The 24,079-nt window shown below is 59.0% G+C and overlaps 3 protein-coding genes across 3 annotated transcripts; 1 reads left to right on the top strand and 2 right to left on the bottom strand.

Annotated features, from left to right (window-relative positions):
• Positions 1-3,192: 3,192 nt before the first annotated feature.
• Positions 3,193-5,530, bottom strand: PROCR (protein C receptor). Its single transcript, XM_005529529.3, has 4 exons — positions 5,404-5,530; positions 5,076-5,312; positions 3,972-4,238; positions 3,193-3,890 (listed from the first exon to the last, which is right to left on the bottom strand). Exons 1-4 carry the CDS (start codon positions 5,456-5,458, stop codon positions 3,778-3,780), a joined length of 672 nt encoding a protein of 223 aa, XP_005529586.1. The 5' UTR covers positions 5,459-5,530; the 3' UTR covers positions 3,193-3,777.
• A 2,244-nt stretch (positions 5,531-7,774) lies between these two features.
• Positions 7,775-14,352, top strand: PFKL (phosphofructokinase, liver type). The gene is made up of 22 exons (XM_005529528.2): positions 7,775-7,926; positions 8,406-8,479; positions 8,571-8,648; positions 8,727-8,916; positions 9,057-9,222; positions 9,296-9,340; positions 9,426-9,534; positions 9,866-9,961; positions 10,041-10,133; positions 10,432-10,557; positions 10,645-10,709; positions 10,878-10,941; positions 11,027-11,173; positions 11,617-11,687; positions 11,774-11,861; positions 11,971-12,123; positions 12,254-12,418; positions 12,573-12,634; positions 12,957-13,068; positions 13,157-13,256; positions 13,372-13,477; positions 13,563-14,352. The coding sequence occupies exons 1-22, from the start codon at positions 7,842-7,844 to the stop codon at positions 13,708-13,710; spliced, it is 2,343 nt and encodes a 780-aa protein (XP_005529585.1). The 5' UTR covers positions 7,775-7,841; the 3' UTR covers positions 13,711-14,352.
• Positions 14,353-17,702: 3,350 nt separating this feature from the next.
• CFAP410 (cilia and flagella associated protein 410) lies at positions 17,703-23,464 on the bottom strand. Its single transcript, XM_005529527.3, has 7 exons — positions 23,339-23,464; positions 22,770-22,788; positions 22,122-22,168; positions 21,181-21,410; positions 20,261-20,432; positions 19,782-19,872; positions 17,703-18,614 (listed from the first exon to the last, which is right to left on the bottom strand). Exons 1-7 carry the CDS (start codon positions 23,413-23,415, stop codon positions 18,489-18,491), a joined length of 762 nt encoding a protein of 253 aa, XP_005529584.1. The 5' UTR covers positions 23,416-23,464; the 3' UTR covers positions 17,703-18,488.
• Positions 23,465-24,079: the final 615 nt, after the last annotated feature.

Genomic DNA, 24,079 nt, shown 5'->3' with positions numbered 1-24,079 from the left:
GTTCCCAAACAGCTGTTTTTTCAGGGAAACTTCTCTGAAAGCGCAGTGCAAGGAACCTTGGGTTTTTCCAAAGAAAAATCTTGGTTTTTCATGTCTTTGTCTCTCTCTGAACCTTTCTGCTCCAGGGCTGGGCAGTGGAGGAAGAAGGGAGAAGGGGCTGATGCCAGGAGAAGTTTGCTCTGAGGACACGTGGGTTTGGAGTGGGGGCCTCCAGCTGGGAAGGTGGAGCGATGATTCCCTGCTGGAATCGTTCCTGTGATTCCCAGCTAGGAGCCCCCATCCCTGCTCACCTGCACTGCAGGAGCTGGTGGAGCAGCCTGGCTTGCTCCTGAGCGGTCCCCAGGGAGAGGGCAGCCCTCTGGAGCAGGGCAGAGGTGTGGGATGGGTGGTACCCTCTGCCTGCATCCCACCTGCCACATATCCCTCCTCCTGGCCAGCAGCCAGCTCTCTCCTCCTGTTTCCTCCAGCTGACCTGGGAGGTGAGCGGGAAGAAGAGGGCAGCACTGGGCACCACCGAACACCCTGCGAGGAGGGAGTGGCCATCACGGCTCTTCCCTGTGCTGGGAGGCTTTTCCAGGGAGCTGCTCGCTTCCATGTGGGAGCAGGAGGCTGCTAGAAAGCAGATCCACTCACCCTAGTGCAGCCCCTGGGGTTAACAAGGGTGTCCCAAAGTCAGGAATTAAAACATCTATGACTGTGACCTCTGAGAATTTGGAAGGATGGGGTTTGTTTAGTCCTGGAAAGCCACAATGACAGCAGTGCAGGCTCCGAGTGCGTAAAAGGTGTTTACAGGGATAATCCCGCTTCCTTCCAGATGGATCCCATCAGCCCCGCTTTTTTTCCCTTTCCCACCCCAGCAGGCACCAGAGCCCATTGCTGGTTTTGGGCAGCTCCTGGAGCCATCCAGCCCTTTGTCCTGGGGCACTGTAGTTCCCAAAGGACATGGATGGAGATACCAATCTTGCAGAGGGAGCTGATGTCCAAAAGGAAACGAGGTGACCTGCCCACCCCATCCATGGGATGGGGCAAAGGGAAGAGCTGGTCCCTGGCACATGGGCATTGCCTCACTGGAACAAGAATCAAGGCTTGGGCGTCTTATCTGAGCCCTTATCCAAGACAGCGACAGCAGAACGGGCTGATGGAAACCACGCATGGAAAACAAAGCCTTGCCCAGCAATCCTGCAGATAACAGGGATGGGTCACTCTGGGAGCTGGTTAAAGCTGCCAGAGGTTTCCCTGCGGGTTCATTCTCCCTCCTGCAGAGCCCAAAAGTCCTCCAAGGAGAAAATTGAAACCACCCCTCACTGATGGAATACGCACTGGCGCCTGTCCCAAGCTGTGATCTGGGGGCGGAAGAGCGGCCAAATTTGGGAAAGGATAAGCCATGCACGTGGCTGCTGGCTGCCAGGAAGCTGCTCTGTGTTGGAGTGGTGATGGAGCAGGAGCCCAGCTCTGAGGCAGCCGGGCCACTGTTCCCAGCTCTCACACCCAGCCAGACCTCAGTGGCCCTGCCATGAGGCACTTGAGGATTTTGGAGTGAGGAAGGGAAATGTTGGGGCAACAAATTGTGGTGTTTGGGGTGAGAAAGAGAAATGTTGGGGCTACGATGTGTTGGAGGTGGATGCTGCCACCATAACCCCTCTGCTGCTGGCCACCACGTCCAGGTTGGACACTGATGCTGGTCACCACCAGGGAGGTGCCTTGGGATGGAGGTGCCAGGTTTGGGTGCATTGCCCACGGACACCAATGGAGACGAGGCTGTTCCTCAGGGTTCTGCACTTTTGGGGGATCCCCACTGCCCAGTCCCCTGTGGAAATTCAAGAGCAGCAACAGAGTCAGCTCCATTCTGGAGCATTCTCCAGACACACATGGGGGGCTCGGGGGCAAGGAAAAGGCTTTCCCAGAGCTGCATGGAGAAGATCAGACTTGCCCATCTGTCTAAAAGATGACACATTTCTGGAACAAAAAGCTGTTCCAGGCCTCCCCGCCAGTGTTTGCCATCTGGGGGTGTCCTGGGTGCCATCCCTGCTCCCTCACAGCCGTGGGGATCCCACAGCATCCACGCTCAGCCATCCCAGACAGAGCAAGGAGCTGCAGCCCAGGGAGAGGGGACTGGGAATGGGAATCACTCTTTGGGGGCCACGGTGCAACATCTGCAGGTAGCAGAGATGCCCTGAGTCCAAAACTCCAAGCAGAGCTGGGAATGCAGCGGTTTTTCCCAGCTGGAATGGACTGAATCCCTTTGAGGGCAGCAATTGCAGCACGTGTGACCTTCAGCGCTGCCCCGGTGTCCCTGGATGCCGGCGGCAGGGACACGGAGCGCTCGGCCCGCAGCACAGCTCCTGCCAAGGGCGCTGCTCCAAGGGCCGAGCAATGACGTTGCCATACCTCATCCATGTTGTTTTGGATTCTCCAGCCTCTCGGAGCGTGCCAAGGGTGGGGAGCACCCCAGCCTCTGCCCCAGGAGCCCAGGGGAGGTGGGGGCTGCTCAGGGGTGGCTGGGAGCCAGGGTGATGAGGTGTGGGCTTTGGAGACCTCCTCCCCCATCCCTCCATCAGGACAACCCCATGGGTCATCTTCACATCCCTGCTGTCCCTCACCTCTTTTCCCATCTTCCCTCATCCCACCCTGTCTTGGTCACAGGGTGTTTAGAAAGGAAAGAGCTGGAAGCTCATCCAGGAAAGCCTCTCTCCTGTGCTGTCCCCAGGCAGCTCCTGGCTCATCCCCAGCCCTTCCTGCCTCCAGAGCAGTGGAGATGTGCAGGAGAGCTCAAAATCCCCTTTTGGGTGAAAGGGAAACGTGGCCAAGTTTCTTATCAACACAATCAAAGTTTAAACAGTCAAAATGGAGTTTTGAGCTCAGATTTGGATTGTGGAAAAGGAAAACTGTCCCCTCACAGCTGTGTGTGCTTGACCTCAGCATCTCACACTGAGCAAGGAAATGAAAAACATTGAGAAAATTACTTAATTGAGTCAAACCAAAGCTGGGAGAAGGTTGAAATGAGCTCAGGAGGTGCAACACCCTCCTGCAAATACCACCACCATCTTTCCAGAGACCTGGAAAACTTAGCACACAACCCAAGGTCTGGCACAGTGGCTGGCAATACCAACAAGCTCAGCCAGCAGCAGCAGCCAGGATGGATCCACAGCCCCACATCGGTGCTGCCAAGGGGAACAAGAGCAGCCAAAGGTGTGGTGGGAGGTGATGGGTGGTTTTATTACAGCTGTGACATCCTCCCTCCATCCCCACTGGAACAAGGATAAATGAGGGTTTAACACCATCCTTTTAACAATTCCATGGCTGTTTCTCCTCCTGCTTTCCCCCCATGCCCCTCCCCTCCATTATGCCCTGTGTTTCTGTGTGGATTCTCAGTGCATTGCCCAGTGTGAAGACCATCCACAGGGCTGGGGGCTGCTGGGGGGGTCAGTCCAGCTAGGACAGGACTGGGAAGCCACCGGTGTCCTCGGGGAGCAAAGGCTGTGGCACTGGGGACACGCACCCCTTGTGAGGGATGGGCTCGGTCCCCGCCTCCACGGGGGGATGACGGATCCATCCTCTGTCTCTATGCAGGGACGATGGATCCAGCCCCTGCCTCCCCAGTGTGATGATGGATCCATGGAGAGTTGCTGGATCCTTGGGAAGACGATGGATCCATCCCTTGACTCCACAGGGAGATGATGGTTCTGTCCCTTGCCTCCAGAGGGTGGTGATGGATGCACGGAAAGATGATGGGTCAGTCCCCTGAGTCCACGGGGTGACATGGGACAGCTGCCCACACTAGCAGCTCCCTCCCGTGCACAGGAAGATGCCCAGGGCCGTGCCCAGCAGGGCGAGGCTTCCCAGGACCAGCCCCAGGACCAGCGGAGTGCGCGATCGGCCGCTGACTTTTCCTGCAAGAGGCGAGAGGGATGGAGGTGATGACTGGGCCATGCCACCGTGCCCCTGTCCCCAGCCCCGGCCCCACCACGAACCTGCCCTGGTGCTCTGAGCCTGCAGGATGCTGACACAGGTGGTGTTGAGGAAATACTGCAGGTCCTGGGTGGTTATGGGGTATTTCATCAGCTGTTCCTGGGCGAAGGTGGCCACCGGGAGCTCACCGGGCCAGCGCCGCTCCCAGGTGGCGTTGGGGACATGGAAGCTGAGGAACGCCGTCCTGTTGAGGGACACCTCGTAGAAGCTCTGGGCTGTGCCGTTGGGGTAGAGGCGGCAGCCGAGGAGGCAGCGCAGGTGCTGGGTGACTGCAGAGACAGGGAGGGGACAGGGTCACCATGCTCCCACCCTCAGGATCCCGTGGCCCTCACCAGCGGCCTTGTGCCACCCAACCCACCCACAGCTCTGCTCCCCCTCGGTTTGAGCACGGCAGTGACTTTTCCAGCAGCCAGGATTATTTTCCCTCTCTTATCACAGCATAGGTCCGGTTTTACAGAGAGGGAGGTCTTGGGCGCAGAGCTGCTCGTGGCTGTCACGGATGGAGCGAGACGCTGGGACAGGGACACCGGGAGGGCTGGGGTGGGTCATGCCAGAGACCCCGTGGTGACACCGGGCTCCCCAAGGGTACAGCAATGTGGGCCTGGGGCAATAACCGGTTTGAGGGTAACCAAGGAAAGGAAAGGAAAGCACACCCCGGGCAGGAGCAGCAGAGGCGACACGGCTTGTGGGGCGGAGCGGGCAGGAGCACAAAACCATCGCCAGCAGCGTCCCACAGATTGCACAAACTGTGGGATGCAGGCAGGGAGTGGATGGGATGCAAGCAGGGTGCAAGTGGGATACAGGTGGGATGCAGGCAGAGCACAGACAGGGTTCCTACACCTCACCACCCCACAGGCTGCAGCCCCCAGCCCTTTTCCGGAGGAGCAGCAACAGGTTGAGCTTTATCACGTTCCCAGGGTGTGCTTCGGGTAAGAAATTCCCAGCTCCACAGAAGGGCTCCCTTTGCCCACAGCGAGGTTTTGCACATGGCCGTGTCCCCATCCTTTCTCCCACCTGTCCTTGGAGAGCCACCCCCGGGCCCTGGCAGCACGGAAGAGGCTCCCCTTCCCCGGGGCACCCACCCCCGTCCCCCGGGTACCACTCACATTTGGTGGGTCTCTCCATGTTGAAGAGCTGCACCAGCTGCCTGAAGTTCTTCAGGTAGGCGATCACCATGTCCTGCCGCCGGGCCCAGGCGTCCGGAGGCTCCAGCGGGAGCACCTGGGTGACATTATTCTCCTCCAGGAGATGGCTGAGCTGCCCATTCAGGCTGGCGTTCCCCCGGAACATGGAATTGCCCATGTAGACTCGGGTCAGCTGGAGCATGGTGAAAGCGAGCGGGGCTGCGGGAGACGTGGGACATCACCCAGCGCCCCGTGAGCCCCGTGTGCCCCCAGGGCAAGCCCGGCGTCCCCAGGCGTGTCCCTGCCTTACCCGCCTGCTCCGCCCCGCAGCGCAGGGCCCCGCAGAGCAGCAGCAGCCGCAGCATGGTGGGGACGGGCACGGCGCTGGGGACGCGCTGCTGGCCCCACGGCCGGCCCGGGGGATGTTAAGAGGGCCGGGGAGGTGGGGCTGTGGGAGGAGGAGAGCGGGACTCCGGCCAGGTCTCTCCCATTTCCTTAACCCGAGGCACCCGCACCCCTTCCCTGCCGGATATGCCGGGCCCCGCGGCGCCTGAGGATGCAGGATGAGGCTCCAAGCTCCACTCGGCATAGATGGAATTGGGCGAGCTGCCAGAATCTTACTCGGTTTCCGCATCCCTTGGCTGGGCAGGGCCCTGTCCCACTCCCCTGGGGAATGTGGGAGACCAGGGGAGCACGGTGATGGGGACCATTCCCATGGAATGGGGAGTACTGGAGCAGCCTCCCAGCACCGCACTGTACCCACCTGGTGCCAAGAGGGCATCCAGCAACAGGAACCCCCTCCCTGGAGAGAGGTGACACTCTGGGTACTGAGCTGGGTCGTGGGGATGAGAAATCCATGCCAGGGATTCCTCCATAGGTTTGTTTTTTAATTACAACTAAAATAATTATAAATTAAAAATTTTAAAATGTGAAATTTCTAGTAAAAGCTCCAGCTCGTCTCATTGGCAGAGCATGGCACAGCCTGTGGTGGCACAGAATATGGTCATAGAATGCCCTGGGTGGGAAGGGACCTGAAAGCCCATCTCATTCTACCCCCTGCCATGGGCAGGGACACCTTCCACTACCCCTCGTTGCTCCAAGCCCTGTCCAACCTGGCCTTGGACACTTCCAGGGATCCAGGGGCAGCCACAGCTTCTCTGGGCACCCTGTGCCAGAGCCTCACCTCCCTCACAGGGAAGAATTTCTTCCCAGTATCCCATCTAACCAGTTTGAAGCCATTCCCCTCTTCGAGGGGACTTCCCCTTGGGAATATTCTCTCTCCATCTTCCTTGTTTGCTCCTTCAGGCACTGCAAGGCCACACTGAGCTCACCCCAAAGCTTCTCTCCAGGCTGAACAATCCCAACTCTCCCAGCCTTTCCTCCCAGCAGAGCTGCTCCATCCCTCTGCCCATCCTGGTGCCCCCTCTGGACTCTCTCCAGCAGCTCCACGTCCTCCCTGTGCTGGGCCCCAGGGCTGGGGCAGCTCTGCAGGTGGGGTCTCACCTGAGCACAGGGGCACAGGGGCAGAATCCCAATCCCTTTCCTGCTGCCCACGCTGGGGATCAGCCCAGCACTGGGGGGTTTCTGGGCTGGGGCATGGCCAGCCCTCACCACCTGCACCCCCAAGTCCTTCTCCCAGGGCTGCTCCATCTGCTCATCCCCAGCCTGGACTGATCCCGAGAGTTGCCCTGACCCAGGGGCAGCGCCAGCACTTGGTGGTGTTAAACCTCAGGAGATTCCCATGGGTCACTTCGGGAGCTTGTCCAGGGCCCTCTGGATGGCCCTGCCCTTCAGCAGTGTCACCTCAGCCTGGTGTCACCTGCAGAGCTGCTGAGGGTGTCTCGAACCCTCTGTCTGTGTCAGTGATGCAGATCTGAACTGTCCCTGCTCCCAGTACGGACCCCTGGGACACCACTGGTCACTGATGGCCACTCGGAGCCACTGCCCCTCTGGATGTGACCATCCAGCCAGTTCCCTATCTAGCTAAGAGTCCATCCATGGAATCCAGCTCTCCAACACAGAGAGGAGGATGTTGGGTGGGATTGTGTCCAGGCTTCATAGAAATCCAGATAAATGTCATCCCTAACCTTTCCCTTTGTCCGCTGAGGGAGTCACCCCATCGGAGAAAGTCCCTGGGTTGGTCTGGCAGGACTTGCCCTTGGTGCCGGCTGTCCCGATTCACCTCCTGTCCTCCCCCTGCCTCAGCAGAGCTTCCAGGAGGGTCTGGCCCAGGATCCTCCCAGGCACAGAGGGGAGGCTGACGGGCTCCGCTCCCCAGGCTCCTCCTTTCCACCCTTTTTAAAGATGAGGACAAGGACTCCGTTTTTTTCCAGTCACCTGGGACTTGACCGGACAGCCAGGACCTTTCCAACATCCTGGTGAGCGGCTGGGCAGCTCCATCAGCCAATTCCTTCAGGACTCTGGGAGGACCTCACGCAGGATGGCGCGGTCCGGGATGGCGGGGCGTGTGCCCACTGTCCGGCACGATATGGGGCACCATGTCGCGACACGACGCGACCCGTCACCCCGTCTGTCGCTCCGCGGCGGCGGGAGGGGCGTGTCCCGGGGCGTGTCCCCCGCTCGGGGCGTGTCCCGGGGCGTGTCCCCCGCTCGGGGCGTGTCCCGGGGCGTGTCCCGGGGCGTGTCCCCGGTCCGTGCGTGTCCCGGGGCGTGTCCCGGGGCGTGTCCCGGTCCGTGCGTGTCCCGGGGCGTGTCCGCGGCGGCGGCGCCGGTGCCGGGAGCGCAGCGATGGCGGCGGCGGAGCTGGAGCGGCTGCGGATGGCGGGGGCCGGGATGGCCATCGCTGTCCTCACCAGCGGAGGAGACGCGCAAGGTGCGCCCGGCGGGGCGGGGGGCTCGGGCCGGGCCCGCGGCCGCCCCGCGTGTGCGTGTCCGTGTCCGTGTCCGTGTCCGTGTCCGTGTCCGTGTCCGTGTCCGTGTCCGTGTCCGTGACCGCCCGGGACCGGAGCCCGCGGGGCGCGCTCCTCCCCGGGCCGGGCGGATGGGGACCCCCTCCCGTGCGCTCCCGCCCGCGCCGCTTCCCCGTCCCCCTCGGGCCGTGGGAGGGCAGGGGCCCCAGGCGGGGAGCTCCACGGAGGAGGTGTGTTCGTCCCCGTCCGTCCCCCCGGGATAAGCGACTCCCTCCCGGGCAGTTCCTCGTTGGCGGGCCCAGCTGTGCGCAGTTTTCCCGGTCTCAACCCACGTGGCTCCCCGCCCACTCAAGGGGACACCTCAGGGTCACCTATAGGATCCCATCCCCTGTGGGACGCAGGATCCCATGGGAATACTCCAGCTCACATATCACTTTTCCAGGTATGAACGCCGCTGTCCGCGCTGTCACCCGCATGGGGATATACGTGGGAGCCAAGGTCTTCCTCATCTATGAGGTTGGGGCTCGTCCTGGTCCCCGTCATGGCCGGGGGGATTCACCCCCCCCCCGTGCCCGGGTATCTTTCATCACCCTCTGCTTCTCCACAGGGCTACGAGGGGCTGGTGGAGGGCGGTGACAACATCAAACAAGCCAACTGGCTCAGCGTCTCCAACATCATCCAGCTGGTGAGGGTCACCATGGGGCCACAGGACCCCAGATCCCATTACCCCAGATGTGTGTGATGAGCCCCGTTGTGTCCCCAGGGTGGGACGGTGATCGGCAGCGCCCGCTGCAAGGCCTTCACCACGCGGGCGGGTCGGCTCCGGGCCGCCCGCAACCTGGTGGAGCACGGCATCACCAACCTGTGCGTCATCGGCGGCGACGGCAGCCTCACCGGCGCTGACATCTTCCGCTCCGAGTGGGCTGGGCTGCTGGAGGAGCTGGTCCGAGATGGTGGGTGAGCCCCTTCCGACCCTGAGGTCCAGAGGGTCACCCCGCTGCCGTGACCCCAAGGAGGGCTGGGCTCCAGCCCCGTGATGGTGGGGACATGAGTGCCCCGAAATAACCGGTGTGGTGGCCGTGACCCGCCCCAGGGCAGATCAGCGAGGAGGTGGCGAAGAAGAACTGCCGGCTGAACATTGTGGGGCTGGTGGGCTCCATCGACAACGACTTCTGCGGCACCGACATGACCATCGGCACCGACTCGGCACTGCACCGCATCATGGAGGTCATTGATGCCATCACCACCACGGCACAGAGGTGAGCGGGATGGGGCTGGGGGCTGCCCCGCCCTGGCCATCGCACCCACCCTCCTCTCTTCCCACCCTTGCAGCCACCAGCGGACGTTCGTGCTGGAGGTGATGGGTCGCCACTGCGGGTAAGCCCCTGTGGGTGGGGAAGCCCATCGGTGGGATGGGATGCCGCATTTCAGGGCCAGTGCTGCCACTGCCGTGTCGCCCCAGGTACCTGGCGCTGGTGTCCGGCTTGGCCTCAGGTGCCGACTGGCTCTTCATCCCTGAATCCCCTCCGGAGGATGGCTGGGAGGACCTCATGTGCGAAAGGCTCGGGGAGGTGAGGGGGGCGTTCCTACCATCCCATCCCCTGTTCCCCCCAAGAGTCCCCGCAGGGGCCCGGGCTGAGCCCTGCAGCCGGTGCCCGGCCCCCGTGAAGCTTCGGGAGCTGCCGCCGTTGTCCCTGTGAGCCGGGGCGCTCAGCCGAGCGCAAATCCAGCCCTCGCATGCCAGGGGCAGCGCTGGCTTGGGGGCTCAGCTGCCCGTGACCTGAGCCACCCCCGGGGCAGCACAGATGGCGGGAAGGGGAGGGCGCTCACGCACAGCCCACGGTGAGTTTTGGCTCAGTTTTGGCTGAGCCGTGGTGGCCGTTTGTCCTCCCCTCATGCCAGACACGCAGCCGGGGCTCGCGGCTCAACATCATCATCATCGCCGAGGGCGCCATCGACCGCAGCGGCAAACCCATCTCCTCTAACTATGTGAAGGACGTAAGCGACTGCCCCGGCACCACCCTGGCACCCACGGACACCGGTGGGTCCCCAACATGATGTCCCCTCTTCCCCACAGCTGGTGGTGCAACGCCTGGGCTTCGACACGCGGGTCACCGTCCTCGGCCACGTGCAGCGCGGAGGAACCCCGTCTGCCTTTGACCGCGTGCTGGTAGGTCCAGGGTAGGACACAGGGAGGGGGAACCCCTCTCCTGCCATCCCTCTGCCCAATGGAAAAGGTTTGCCAGCTGGGGTGAGGCTCGGATGGGCTCAGCCCTGCTGCGCTGTGCAAAATGTGCACCCATTTTGCCTCATTTACTCCAAATTCCATGGATTTTAAATAAAACCATCGGCTTTCCAGCAGTTAATAAGCAGCCACATGATTTCCAAGCCTGTGGGAGCATGCCTGAGCATCCCACCCAGCTGACGCTGGTGGCCCCAGTGTCACAGGTGTCCCTGTCCCTTTGCAGAGCAGCAAGATGGGGATGGAGGCGGTGATGGCGCTGCTGGAGGCCACGCCAGACACCCCAGCCTGCGTGGTCAGCCTCTCTGGGAACCAGTCGGTGCGGCTGCCACTCATGGAGTGTGTCCAAGTGGTGAGTACCAGGGAATTTGGGTGGGGGTCCCATTCCCCTCCCTGTGAACGTGGGTGTCATGGTGCTGCATCTTTCTCCTGGCCCAAGACAAAAGATGTGCAGAAGGCCATGGATGAGAAGAGGTTTGAGGAGGCCATCCAGCTTCGGGGAAGGTGAGGAGCAGGGACCAGGACTGGGGGAGACATCCCTCTTGGATAAGGTCTTCTCCTTGTGGGGAAGCCATTGGCTCCTGCAGCCAGAAGGGTGTCCCCAGTCACACCCCAGGGGCACTCCTCCTTCTCCCAGACGTGCCTTGGGGACACATCACTGTGTCCTTGCAGGAGCTTTGAGAACAACTGGAACATCTACAAGCTGCTGGCGCACCAGAAGCCAGCTCAGGAGAAGGTGAGGGGTGAGGGGAGCAGCAGGGTACATCATCCCCACCTTGGGGACACGCAGGGATGTGCTGTTCCCATCCCTGTCCCCACAGAGCCCCTTCAGCATGGCCATTCTGAACGTGGGAGCGCCGGCCGCCGGCATGAACGCTGCCGTGCGCTCAGCTGTGCGCATCGGCATCTGCCAGGGACACACCATCTACGTGGTGAGCGACGGCTTCGAGGGCCTGGCCAAGGGGCAGGTAAGGGGCACGGTGAGCCTGGGATGTCCTGGAGCATGGGTATGTCGCACTGTATTAGGAACAGCGAAGCAGTACGACACTGACTCCCTTAGCTGTGTTGTCCAAGAGAGCAAAGTTTATTATTCTTAATCTTCTCTTATACACATGTTTGAGAAGGTCCGAGAGGTAAAACTCTCATTGGTCATTAAAGCAACACATCACCAGTATTGGTTAAGTGGGACACCACCCCTTGACTGTTTTCCTAAACACCACCTGCAGAGATTGTTGTCCTTTACCAAGGACTGTTTGTATTTTTTCTTATGCTTCCTCAGGCCAGAATGAGAAGCCTGTGTGACTTAGTTTCACACAAGCTTTGTTCCCTGCTTGCTTTTGCATTTAGCATCCACAGGGTTGGGCCTGGGGGAGGGGGGCTCTTCCCTCCCCTAACCTCACCCCTAATGCAGGTCCGTGAGGTGGGCTGGCACGACGTGGCAGGATGGCTGGGCCGTGGTGGCTCCATGCTGGGCACCAAGAGGTGAGTACAGCCCTGGGGACAGGGACATAGGGGAGGGATGTCCCCGCCATCCTCACCCCACCGTCTGCCCCCCCTGCCCACCACAGGACGCTGCCCAAGACCTGCATGGAGAAGATCGTGGAGAACGTGCGCAAATTCAACATCCAGGGGCTGCTGGTCATTGGGGGCTTCGAGGTGCGGCGGAATCCTTGGCTCAGTGGGGGCCAGGGTGGCTGGGGGAATCTTTCTGGGATGTGGATCTGGCTGCAGGGTCAGCATTTCCCAATCCCTCGGCTGCCTGCAGGCGTACGAGGGGGTGCTGCAGCTGGTGGAGGCACGCGGGCAGTACGAGGAGCTCTGCATCGTCATGTGCGTCATCCCCGCCACCATCAGCAACAACGTGCCCGGCACCGACTTCAGCCTGGGCTCCGACACGGCCGTCAACGCCGCCATGGAGGTGAGGGACACGGACGGGGACAGCTCATGGGGACACCGTGCTCCACCACCTTCATTGTGGCCTGGAGTGCCCCGGGCCAGGGGAGCAAAGGTGGCCCTCCCTGCTATGACGTCCCCTTCTTTGGGCACAGAGCTGCGACCGCATCAAGCAGTCGGCCTCGGGCACCAAGCGCCGCGTGTTCATCGTGGAGACCATGGGGGGCTACTGCGGGTACCTGTCCACAGTCACCGGCATCGCCGTGGGCGCCGACGCTGCCTACGTCTATGAAGACCCCTTCACTATCCATGACTTAAAGGTGAGCAGGCAGGAGCGGCTCTCTGGCTAAAATGAGAAGGAAGATTGGGGACGTTAGAGCGTTGAGGACATGGCCATGCCCTGCAGACACTGGGTTGATGTCAGGAGTGGATGGCTGTGGGATGGCTGCCGGCATCTCTGTGTTCATCTTGCAGGCCAACGTGGAGCACTTGACCGACAAAATGAAGACAGATATCCAGAGAGGGCTGGTGCTGCGGTGAGTTGGGGGCTCCTGGGAACAGTCACTGCAAACCCCAGCCCCAGGGCAGGGAGCAAGGCTGGAGTTGAGCCCTTCCCACGGCCAGAGAGGGGTCCTGGGGACGGTGAGCACAATGGGCACGTGCCTGGCTGTGGGGACACTAGGTGCCTCCGCTGCTGTCCCCACCCCAGCCCCAGGGTCCTCCTGGGGACACAGGCCAGGGCTCTGGGCCTCAGGGAGAACAAAACGGCTCAAAAAAGGTGTTATGGGAAACAAAGGGGGGCCCCTGGGAATGCCAGCAGAAGGAGCAGCCTACCAAGCCCTTCCCTCTGCCCCCCAGCAATGAGAAGTGCCATGAGCACTATACCACCGAGTTCCTCTACAACCTTTACTCCTCCGAGGGCAAAGGCATCTTTGACTGCAGGATCAATGTCCTGGGCCACCTCCAGCAGGTACAGAGGTACAGGGGACAGGGTGACATGGGCCTTGCTGGCCCTGAGAGCTGGGCAAGACCTGACATCTCCATTTCTTTGTCCCCAGGGGGGAGCCCCAACCCCCTTTGACCGGAACTACGGGACCAAGCTGGGAGTGAAGGCGGTGCTGTGGATGTCAGAGAAGCTGCAGCAAGTCTACAGCAAGGGTGAGCCGAGGGCTGGGGTTCCCATGGGGGGTGGGGGAAGGTGGTGGCTGCTGCTCCAGGCTCCCAGGCTTGGCCCCCAGTGAGGTGGCCAAGGTCAGCAGTGTCCCCCTCCCAGGGCGTGTGTTTGCCAACTCTGGAGACACTGCCTGTGTGATCGGGCTGCGGAAGAAGGTTGTGGCCTTTAGCCCTGTGACGGAGCTCAAGAAAGTCACGGATTTTGAGTAAGTCCCCACACCCCAGCGGTTCACTGGCTCCCAGGGGAACCTTCCTGGGGTGTTTTCTCTAGAGCTGTGTCCCCCTGCACAGGCACAGGCTGCCCCAGGAGCAGTGGTGGCTGAACCTACGGCTGATGCTGAAGATGCTCGCCAACTACCAGATCAGCCTCACTGAGTACATCTCGGGGCAGATGGAGCACGTCACCCGTCGCACCCTCAGCATCGAGAAGGGCTTCTAGTCCCACCAGCCTGACCCATAGCCCCCGCTGTGTCCTCTCTGTGCCCACGTGCTGCTGGGGGGGAGCACTGTGTCCCCTCTGTTCTCAATAGCCCTGTAGCTTTGCCATCAACTCCTTACAGCAGGCAGAGCCTGGTGCTGGCTCCCAGAATGGCACAATCCCGCCCCGAATCATTGCTGCGGGTTCTGGTCCCTGTGCGGATGCAGAAGAATTGCTTGAGCCCGGCCGCACAGCCCAGACCCTCAATCTTCCCTTAATAGTTTATTATTATTTAATGATGGGGTATTTTGAGTCCTTATTTAGCGGCTTGACCGCCTGAGCCAACTGCTGCTTCTTGTAGTCGCCTGCCCCACGTGCGGAAGGGGAGTGAGGAGGATGCGGAGCCATCCCGGAGTGGGTCGGAGCTGGTCCCAGGCGCTTCTGGGTGCTCTGAGCCCCGGTGAAGCTCCATCCCCCGTGGGGGTCTCGAGGGCTGAGCACAGGGGTCCTGGCGAGCACCTGTCCCCTTGCATGACGCTTGGCTGCGACTGTCACCGCGTGGCTGTGGGTGCCATGTCCGTCACCTCACCGCTGCTCCGTGACCCCCGGATCCTGCACCGACCGTGGCGCTGCTCTTTAGAAATAAAACCTGCTGGAGCCAAACCTGCCTCCTGGAGTGGTCATTGTTGGGGGGACAGGTGGCAGGACATAGGCAGGGTGGGGGGACAAGAAAAGCCTGATGGTTTTCCCAAGCTGGGTTAATGCTGGACCAAGAGGTTTCCTGGTTTTGTGCATCTTCAAAGCCTGGGAGCGTGGGACCTCAGGCGGCTTCTCCCTGCTCAGGTCGTGGTGGGTGCAAGGTCAGCATCTTTGTGCAATCGCTTTGCCATTCCAGAGAAAAATCACTTGGTTCCCACTGTCAAGAGAAACACCCAAGTGCTTTGGGGTGACGCTGTGATTGTTTATGAGGCAATTTCTCAGAGTGCTGGCCAAGTGTGCCGGCCTGGCCGAGCTCCGACTGTTCAGGCTGCGCCAGACGGTCACAGGGAGCCCTTTCCCAGACCACTTCCCTCTGGGGGCTGATGGCTCCAGCCTGCAGGGCAGCACCAGTATGCATCACACTTTTTGGGGTCAAACATGCTGTTATTTTGTCCTCCCCATGGGGCTGTCCCCAAGTGAAAGCTACCCCTGACTTGCCTCCTGGCCTTCTCCGATGGGGTGACTCCCTCAGCGGACAAAGGGAAAGGTTAGGGATGACATTTATCTGGATTTCTATGAAGCCTGGACACAATCCCACCCAACATCCTCCTCTCTGTGTTGGAGAGCTGGATTCCATGGATGGACTCTTAGCTAGATAGGGAACTGGCTGGATGGTCACATCCAGAGGGGCAGTGGCTCCGAGTGGCCATCAGTGACCAGTGGTGTCCCAGGGGTCCGTACTGGGAGCAGGGACAGTTCAGATCTGCATCACTGACACAGACAGAGGGTTCGAGACACCCTCAGCAGCTCTGCAGGTGACACCAGGCTGAGGTGACACTGCTGAAGGGCAGGGCCATCCAGAGGGCCCTGGACAAGCTCCCGAAGTGACCCATGGGAATCTCCTGAGGTTTAACACCACCAAGTGCTGGCGCTGCCCCTGGGTCAGGGCAACTCTCGGGATCAGTCCAGGCTGGGGATGAGCAGATGGAGCAGCCCTGGGAGAAGGACTTGGGGGTGCAGGTGGTGAGGGCTGGCCATGCCCCAGCCCAGAAACCCCCCAGTGCTGGGCTGATCCCCAGCGTGGGCAGCAGGAAAGGGATTGGGATTCTGCCCCTGTGCCCCTGTGCTCAGGTGAGACCCCACCTGCAGAGCTGCCCCAGCCCTGGGGCCCAGCACAGGGAGGACGTGGAGCTGCTGGAGAGAGTCCAGAGGGGGCACCAGGATGGGCAGAGGGATGGAGCAGCTCTGCTGGGAGGAAAGGCTGGGAGAGTTGGGATTGTTCAGCCTGGAGAGAAGCTTTGGGGTGAGCTCAGTGTGGCCTTGCAGTGCCTGAAGGGGCCAACAAGGAAGACGGAGGACTTTGGACTAGGTCCTGGAGTGACAGGCCAAGGGGGGATGGCTTTCCACTGCTGCAGGGTTAGACAGGATATTGGCAAGAAATTACCAGCTCTGAGGGAGATGAGGCCCTGGCACAGGTTGCCCAGAGCAGCCGTGGCTGCCCCATCCCTGAAAGTGTCCAAGGGTTGGATGGGGCTTGGAGCGACCTGGTTTAGTGGAAAGTGTCCCTTGCCCATGGCAGGGAGTGGAGTGAGATGGGCTTAGAGGTCCCTCACCTGTAAAAACCATTCTGGGATTCCATGATTTCAGCACTTTTCCCCTAATTGAACACATTTTCAGCTCTGGTGGAAGATGGTAACTTTTGTCTCCTCCATGGACCCATAAGTAGCAGACCTTGCTGATGGAGGCAGCATTGCTGCTCCTGAATGAGTATCTGCTCTGGGAACCCCAGGCAGAGACCTGGCTTCTCCTGGAGCTCCATTTCCTGGGTGGGAAATGGGCTCTTCCACTCTTCTCATGTGCCATTCCACTTTGGGGGAGCCCCAGCCCACTCTCTCCCCGCCTCCCTCAGCCATGGACCTCACACCTGCCTCACCACCAGCCTCTCAGAGTCTCTGACGATGGTTTGAAGGGAAGTGGTTCAGTACAGCTGCTAGCATTTTCCACAGCTGGGAATTATCTGCATTCACTGCTCGATATTCCTGGCTGAGGCAGGGCAGGGTGACAGCAGGTCATGTGGAAAATCTGTCGGCAGCACAGCCCTGCAGCAGACATGTTTAGGGTATGAATGGGGACAGGGGTGTCCCCAGGCTCAGAGCAGCTGCAAGTTGAGGGACAGGAGTCACTGCAGCCCTCACACCTCATTTCCACCAAAAAAAATACCTGGAGGGTCCAATTCCTGTGAAAAAAACAGACATGCACAGCCACTGCATTCTGAGGATGAGCAGGAGGGGACGTGACTGTGCTCCCAGACTTCCCAGCACATCCAGCCTACCCTGAAAACAGGGCAGAGCAAGCCTCCAGGAGCATCCTGCAGCGGAAGGCAGGATGCTGGGGCTCTGGAGGGGCTGAGCTCCCGCTGGGGTTTGCTGGGATGCTGCAAGGAGCAATTGGGAGCTCTGAGGGCAGCACCGGCAACAGCCAAGGATGACGAGCACAGCACGTAGGCAGTGAGCAACCCAGCTTCTCCAGGAATTGTGTCAGCATGGCCTCAAGGGCACAGTGATTGCTCCACCATGACCAAGTCCTGATGGATGCTTCCTTTGATCACTCACACCCCAGAAAAGCTGGGGGTCCAGCTCACCCCAACAACTCCCCTGTTCCTTGACATGGACAGGCCAGGGGCCTGGGAGAAGACTTGCACTCAGCAGGGTGAGTCTCCCAGGCCCTGACTGTCAAAGGAAGTCTGGGACATCATAAATCACACAATTGCAGCTGGGTTTAACACAGAAGGCATGAACAAAGGTCTTTCAAGGAGTTAAAGGCATCAGCAGATCTCCCTCTGAGTGACGAGGGTCAAACTGTGTCCCTTCCCACCAAGGTCAGGCTTGTGGACACAGGGCTGTCACCATCCCTGAGGAGCATTCCTTCCTGGTAGCACAGCCTGGAGACGGCACAAACAGGGACAGGGGGGCCATGGAAAGGCCAGTGCAGCGCTGGGAGGCACAGAGGGCTCGTGTCCCATATTTCAGGGCCACTGTCCTACCCAGGTGGCTCTGCACTGAGCTTTTCTCACCACCTCTCCTGCTCCCTGCCTTTGCTGTGGTTGCCAGGAGGTTGCAAGACAGCCCAGTGCCCCTGGAAAGCAGCGCTGGGAGCAGGCTCACCGTTTCAGAAGCGCAGTGAAGCGGGAAGGCGCAGGGCTCCCAGCCCTCCTCCTGCTCCACAGGGCTCACAATGCACTCCCTGAACCAGAGGTAATGGAGCAGTGCCCCCAGCCAGGCCTTTGCTGAACTCCAGCCACCACTTACACAGCCTTGAGGGATAATTTGGTTTATTTGGTATGTCACAACAGTGTAGTTTGTACTTAACAACTCTATAAAACTTGGTAAATGCAGTTTTATCAGTTAAAGAGCAAGACCCATCCCCCTGATGCCTGTGCAAAGCAGGCAGAATGCTCAGGCCCTTTTAACTGGGATGTTTCCTTAAGCTGCTCTAATGCCTGCAGGGAATGTTGGGGTAAGAGGACAGCTGAGCATTCAGATGTGGGAGTCATTTCTGGTTCACCTAGGCTGCTCTGAGCTTTCCTTTGGGTTGTGTGCACCAGCAAGGAAGCCAGCCAGGAGCTGGAAAGTAAATTAGTACCTGGACATTGACCTTCACCACCTGCACCAGACAGTTCTTGGTGACCATCTCAGGCAATGTCTCCCCGTCAGATTCCACCAAACCAAATCTTTGTGGTACAAACTGCCCTCAGAGGTGCTGTGCACCCCCAGGCTTGCTGAGGGGCAGAGACCTCCCCAGCCATCAGCAGGCTCTGCTCCCCCTCAGATCACACAGCACCTCTGGCTGCAGCCCTGTTCCCTTCTGCTCTGCTGATTTGCCTGCAGCTCCCATCCAAGAGCCCCAGCCACACAGGATACAGTGTCAGAGCCTGCTGCACAAGCAGGAAATCTCCAGAGAAGGAGCATTCCATCCCCCATGCCCTCACATGGGAAGCAGAATGGGGAGCACCGAGGCTTTGGCTGCAGCCAGGGATGTGTGGGCAGGACAGCACCGCGGGACTGGGGCTCCAAGGGAGGTTGGAATGGGGATGGGTGTTGTCACTCCTCCTGCAGCTCCTTCTTCTGGAAGGCCTGGAGCCTCCTCACCACCGTCTGCTGGATGATCTCCAGCCCCTCTGCATCCAGTTCCTTCATGAGAAGCAGGATGGCACTCAGGACATTGTTCTGTAGGGATAAGGCAGACACTGCTGTATACCAGCCAGCCAGGACATGGACACTCGATTTTCCCTGCACTTTCTAAGAACTCCTCCACCACCACCACCACCACTGGCAGCAGTTTGGAACAGCCACCTGCAGCCACAGGACCGGGTCTAACCACCAAGCCCTCAGGGCAAACGCAGACAGGAGGCTGCATGTGGCACGTGACGGGGCTGGAATGCAGGACAAACCCATCCACCCAGTCCTGTGCTGGCTGCCCACATGCCTCTGGCTCCCATCCACGCTCCAGCCTGGCTTCTGTAAGGAAAAGCACATTCAGGAGCAGCTGCCCTCGCTCTCCAGCATGTGTAGGATGGGAAAGGACAGGAGGCCTCTGCTCTAAGGAATGAGAGCTGGTGCTCTCTGCAAAGGACCCTTGAAGGTCCCCAGCCCTGCCACCACCACAGGACCACTGCCAACACCAGGCCATGGCTCTGTCAAATCATGTCCTGAAGAACTCCAGGGAGAGATTCCACAGCCTAAATAACTGTCCTTCTAGGGAGAATCTTTTGCCCAACATCCAACCTGAACCTTTCCAGCTGCAATGGGGGGCCACTTCCCCTCTTTTTAATGGTCAGAGCCTGTGGTGCTGCTCTAGACAGCTATGGCTGAGTGAGGCAGTGCGGGTTAGATCTTGCTCCGCTGATTGATGCAACAACACCAAATCCAGCACTCTGCAATTCCCAGCTCAACCTCCAAAATCCAGGTTCATCCAAGGCTACATGATGGAGGGGGCTGCAGAATCACCTAAGCTTCCTGTTCAGCAGCCCCTTCCCAAGGTTTGACCCTGCTCTTGCTAAAGAAACACTTCCTAATGTCCAGTCTGAGCCTCCCCTGGCACAACTTTGAACCATTCCCACTCCTATTGCTGGATCCCAGGTAGAAGAACTCAGAATCCCCCTCCCCACATCCCCTCCTCAGGAAGCTGCAGAGGGGCATGAGGTCACCCCTTGGCCTCCTTCTCCCCAAACCAAACAAACCCAGAACCCTCAGCTGCTCCTAGACATTTGTTTCAGTCCTGGCTTCAGCTCTGTTCCCCTCCTCTGGGGACATCCAAGGTTCTCCACATCTTTCAATGCTGGGGCTCAGCCCCACACAAAAGGAAAAGCAATTTGGTCTTTAAATGATACTCACTCTCTTGTGGCTGCAATCTGTCTCTTGAGGGGAAAAGGAGGAATATCTATCCCTGGGAACAAGCTTCATATCAAGCTCCTCCTGAGTTTTGCTAAAACAAAGGGAGGAAAAGCAAATATTATTATGTTATTATGACCTGGTGGGAGAACCTTCCTCTGCCAGGCCAATCCTTCCTCATCACATATGCATGGCTATGCAAGGGGTATCCAGCTGGAGCACCCCAGGGAATGGACTAGAGCTCCCAGATCAGAGAGGATCCATCCATGCAGCTGATGAGCTTGAGTCACCCCCCACAGCAGAGCCTGTTTGGCAGACACGGAACCAGCCCCAGCAGCGCCACTGATCCTGCACAGCTCCACTGCAGTAACCAGAACAAGGGGAACCTGCACTGGCTGTGGGCCTGGCCCCTGGAATGTCAGGATCCTCTCCTGCCACACATGAGTTCAGCCCAGAAATGCTGGCAGCTCCCCAGCCCTCACTTTGTCTCCTCCAGGCTGCAGGTGAGCAGCTCACTCTCGGGCTCCGTCGTGGATCCGGTGGCGCTGGATGCGGTGGACTCGGACCAGCCGTTCTCCACACTCCTCCGCGCTGGCGGGGCCGTGATCTCCACACCATCCACCAGGGCCTGCGACAGCTCTTCCTCTGTCACAGCTGCAAAGGCCACAACAAATGCCTGTTGCTATGAGCTGCAGCAGCCCAGGGGGATGGCATCTCTAGCGGGGCAAGTTCTGCTGCTGCAGAGCTGTTGCCAAGGGGTTTGGTCCAAAAACTGTCTGGCATTTTGCTTTCACCCTCCTCCTGCAGTGAAACCTGGGCAGGAGAATGCTGGAAGCAATCAACAGCCTCCCAAAGTGAGAAGGGTATCAGGGAGGGATGCAAACATGTTTTGCTATTTCTTGTCTATGGAGAAGGCTCCAAAAGCCACCAAACTGCTGCTAGTGGATGGAAAAAAAAAAAACAGGGAAGCTTTTCTACAGCAGCAGATCCAGTTATAGAAACTTTGTCTGGCCACAGCAAAGAGAGAGCTCTAAAAACCACTAATTAGCGGTAGTGTCTGAGCTATAATAGGCACTCAGTAGTGCTACCGTAGGGAAGGGATAGAGAAAGGAAGGGGAAAGGGAAAGGGCGAAAGGGAAAGGGATAGGTGATGCAGATGTGGATGGGAATAGGGATGGAGAAAGAAAAAGGAGAAGGAGGAAGAGGAGGCAGATGGGAAAGGGGAAGAGAAATGGAAAGGGAAGACAAAGAGAGAAAACAGCTTAGAAGCACTGGATTCAAGTCAACCCCTAACACCTCCTGACTCTAGGAAAACTCAAAGGCTGCCTTCAAGAGGAGCCAACACATCCCCATTTCCCAGGTGGCCCTGGCCTGGGGCTGTTTGCAGGTGACCAAAGCCCACCCTGGTTGTCGAGCTTCTGCAGGCTGGGCAGGTTGCGCAGCACGGTCATGCGGTAGCGGTGGGGGTCGGGCCCGCAGCAGGGGTTCTCCGCCAGCCACAGCACCCGCAGCCGCGGCAGCGTCTTCAGGTAGAACAGCTCATCCAGGCTCGTGATGTTGTTCTTCCTCAGGTAGAGCTCGCTCAGGTTCTGGCACTGGTGCAGCGGCTCGAGGTCTGAGATGCCGTTCACGCTGTGGAGACACGGTCAGAGCCCATCCCGCCCTCGCTGCCCCATCCAGGAGGGAGCACAGCACTTCCCAGTCCCCTTTCCTACAACAGCCTCACCCCAGCACCGCACAGCAAGGGATGCTCAGCCCATGGTTTGTGGCATTTTATCTTTTGTCAGCAGAGGGAACAATTGAAAGAGCTGTTGTTCCACCCTGCTGAGGATAACAAAGAGCCTCTTCTCCCCCCAAAACCTGCCCCCTTTTCTGTAGCAGCTCCTCCGACCCACCCAAGGAGAACCTATGTAAGATTCCCAAAATAAAAAGCTTGAATTCGCAGAGCACTGGTTCCATGGGATCCCCAGGATAGGTGAAAGTTGAGTGTATTATGGAAAGGGAAAGCTCTGAGAGATCCACAAAATATTCCAACAAGCATTTTGGAAACAGACCACATACAGGGGCCAAGAAGATCCCTGTCGAAACTATGGAATAGAATTAGGATCAACAATCCTAAGGGGTTTTATCACTTGTCAAAAGAGAGAATATTTTCTCAAGGAGTACAGGGAGTAGTGCAGAGGAGCTGCTGAGGAATAATCATTTCGGTATCTCTAATGCTTGAGAAGTGGGGCATGAAGAGCCAGGCAGCTCACACACACAACCCTAGTAATGTGAGAAGAAACCTTCCCCAGGAAAAGGTGATTTCCCTGCCCTCTCCAAAGCTGCAAAACTGGCATTCACCTGAACGTGATCACCTCGATGTTGGGCAAATCCCGGCATATGGATATCTGGGCAGGAAGAGACAGAATCAACATTCATGCAAACATGAGTTTGCACTCATGGGGGAAAATATAAATAAACCAAACTGAAATCACAAAAAGCACCATCACGAATTTGGGTTTGCTTCAGTCTAACCCGAGCTTAACAACACCAGAAATTTTCTGACACAGTGAGTGCAGCGTCAGCAGCTCCTCCAGCCTCTGCTCAGGAGAGGAAGTGCAGATACCAGCCAGTGTCACATTTTTCTTCTGCTCCAGCAACTCTGCAGCCTCTACAGGCAGGAAAGGCTCTCTCCAACCTCTGCCAGCCCTCCCCTAGTGACAGAACCTCATCTAAAATCACCAGAGACGTAGGACTCAGGGTCCCACTCTCTGAGACACCACTCTCTGCTGGGCCTTGGAGAGAAATTTTCCAATGTGGAAACAGCAGCAATCACTTTTTTTTTTTTCATGGTGTGAGATGCTAATCAACCCTGAAAAGCCCTGCAGCTCACAGACACCAGGCCAGCCCGAAGCCAGGCCCTCCCCAGTGCCCTGGCAGCCCCATCGCCTCCACGGTGTTCCCTCTCCGGCTGTGGGCCCAGGCTCCTCTGGCTCCTCCAGTACTTACATCCGTCAGGTGGCTGCCCCTGCGAGAGGAGAGGGGGGTCAGGGAGAGCACAGCAGGGCTGAGTGTCCCCCTGCACCCCCCACCCAGCCCGGCCCCACCAAACTGCTCCAGCACAGTCTGTCATGGGCCCTGTTGTGCCTCCTCTTGCCCAGCCCTGCCTGTTCTTCCTCACCCAGCCCTACCTGACCCCCTCCACCAGCGCTGCCTGTTCCCGGCTCTGCCTGCCCTTACCCAGCCCTGTCCCTCCCCATCCCTGACACCCAGCTCCCTCCCTCCCTTCCTGCCCTCTTCCTGAATCCTTGACTCCCCTCCCCAGCCCTTTCTGAACCCCCTCCCCACCTCTGCCTATGTCCCCATCTCCATCCCTGCCTGCCCCTCCCCATCCTGGCCTGTCACCCCTCACCCATCCCCGCCCGTCCCCTCTCCTGATCCCTGCCTGTGCCCCCAGGCCTGCCTATCCCCTCTCCATCCCCGTCCTTCCTCCATCACTGTCCTCCCAGCCTCATCCGAGCCTGTCCTCCTTCCTCACCCCTGCCTGTCCCCCCCTCAGTCCCTGTCCCCAGGCCCACCAGCAGTTGAGGCGGCGGACGCCGTCGAGCGCGGCCGCCTTGGCCTGTGCCAGCACGGCCGCCCGGCTCAGCCTCATGCCGGGCCGGGCCGGGCCGCGCCGCGGCTGCAGGGGAGGGACCGGCGGGCTCAGGCCCCGCCCGGCCGGGGCGGCTCCGCAGCTCCGGACATGGATTCGCCTCCTCCCCTCCGCTCCCCGACCCGCCCCGGGCCTCGCCGCAGCCCCCGGGCCCCGCCGCGCCCCGCCCGCCCGAGCGCCGCTGCCGCAAGGGGCGCGGGGTAAGGTGGTTATTCGTATTTACGGGTAAATCCTATTAGTCCTTCAATTATATCTTATTAGAGAACGTTTTGTACACAGAGCTACGCCTTTGTGGGTGTATATTTATGTGAAAGGATCACCATGGAATCGTGGAATGGTTTTGGGCTGGATGGGAAAAACCCATCTCATTCCAAACCCCTGCCATGGGCAGGGACATCTTCCACTATCCCAGGTTGCTCCAAGCCCTGTCCAACCCGGCCTTGAAGATGTCCAGCGTTGCTTCTCTGAGGCCTCACCACCCTCACAGGGAGCCTTTTTTCTTTCCTAATATCTAAACCTACTCCTTCTATTTGAATAATACATGAGTGTATAATTTTATATCTGACTTTACACATATATCCCCATATACCCCTGTATATATATGCATGAAGTGTGCATAAATAAAATATATCTATATTTTCTATAATAAATATATAATTTATGC

The sequence above is a fragment of the Pseudopodoces humilis genome, chromosome 11, assembly GCF_049639895.1.
Source record: "Pseudopodoces humilis isolate 2021_Gansu_Grassland_sample_001 chromosome 11, ASM4963989v1, whole genome shotgun sequence".
NCBI classification, from domain to species: domain Eukaryota; kingdom Metazoa; phylum Chordata; class Aves; order Passeriformes; family Paridae; genus Pseudopodoces; species Pseudopodoces humilis.
This window is presented reverse-complemented; position numbering and strand designations above follow the sequence as displayed.

Bases quoted from the DNA above. Each gene is read 5' to 3' on its own strand.
- PROCR (XM_005529529.3), bottom strand. From the start codon at position 5,458: ATGCTGCGGCTGCTGCTGCTCTGCGGGGCCCTGCGCTGCGGGGCGGAG. The intron at 4,239-5,075 runs GTGAGTGGTACC...CTGTCTCTGCAG, and splicing joins CATGGAGAGACCCACCAAAT to TCACCCAGCACCTGCGCTGC. The intron at 3,891-3,971 runs GTTCGTGGTGGG...CGCCTCTTGCAG, and splicing joins GGCTCAGAGCACCAGGGCAG to GAAAAGTCAGCGGCCGATCG.
- CFAP410 (XM_005529527.3), bottom strand. From the start codon at position 23,415: ATGAGGCTGAGCCGGGCGGCCGTGCTGGCACAGGCCAAGGCGGCCGCG. The intron at 19,873-20,260 runs GTGAGGGCTGGG...CCTTTGTTTTAG, and splicing joins TGCAGCCTGGAGGAGACAAA to CAAAACTCAGGAGGAGCTTG. The intron at 18,615-19,781 runs GTGAGTATCATT...TTATCCCTACAG, and splicing joins CAGATTGCAGCCACAAGAGA to AACAATGTCCTGAGTGCCAT.
- PFKL (XM_005529528.2), top strand. From the start codon at position 7,842: ATGGCGGCGGCGGAGCTGGAGCGGCTGCGGATGGCGGGGGCCGGGATG. The intron at 9,341-9,425 runs GTAAGCCCCTGT...GTGTCGCCCCAG, and splicing joins GTGATGGGTCGCCACTGCGG to GTACCTGGCGCTGGTGTCCG. The intron at 9,535-9,865 runs GTGAGGGGGGCG...CCCTCATGCCAG, and splicing joins TGTGCGAAAGGCTCGGGGAG to ACACGCAGCCGGGGCTCGCG.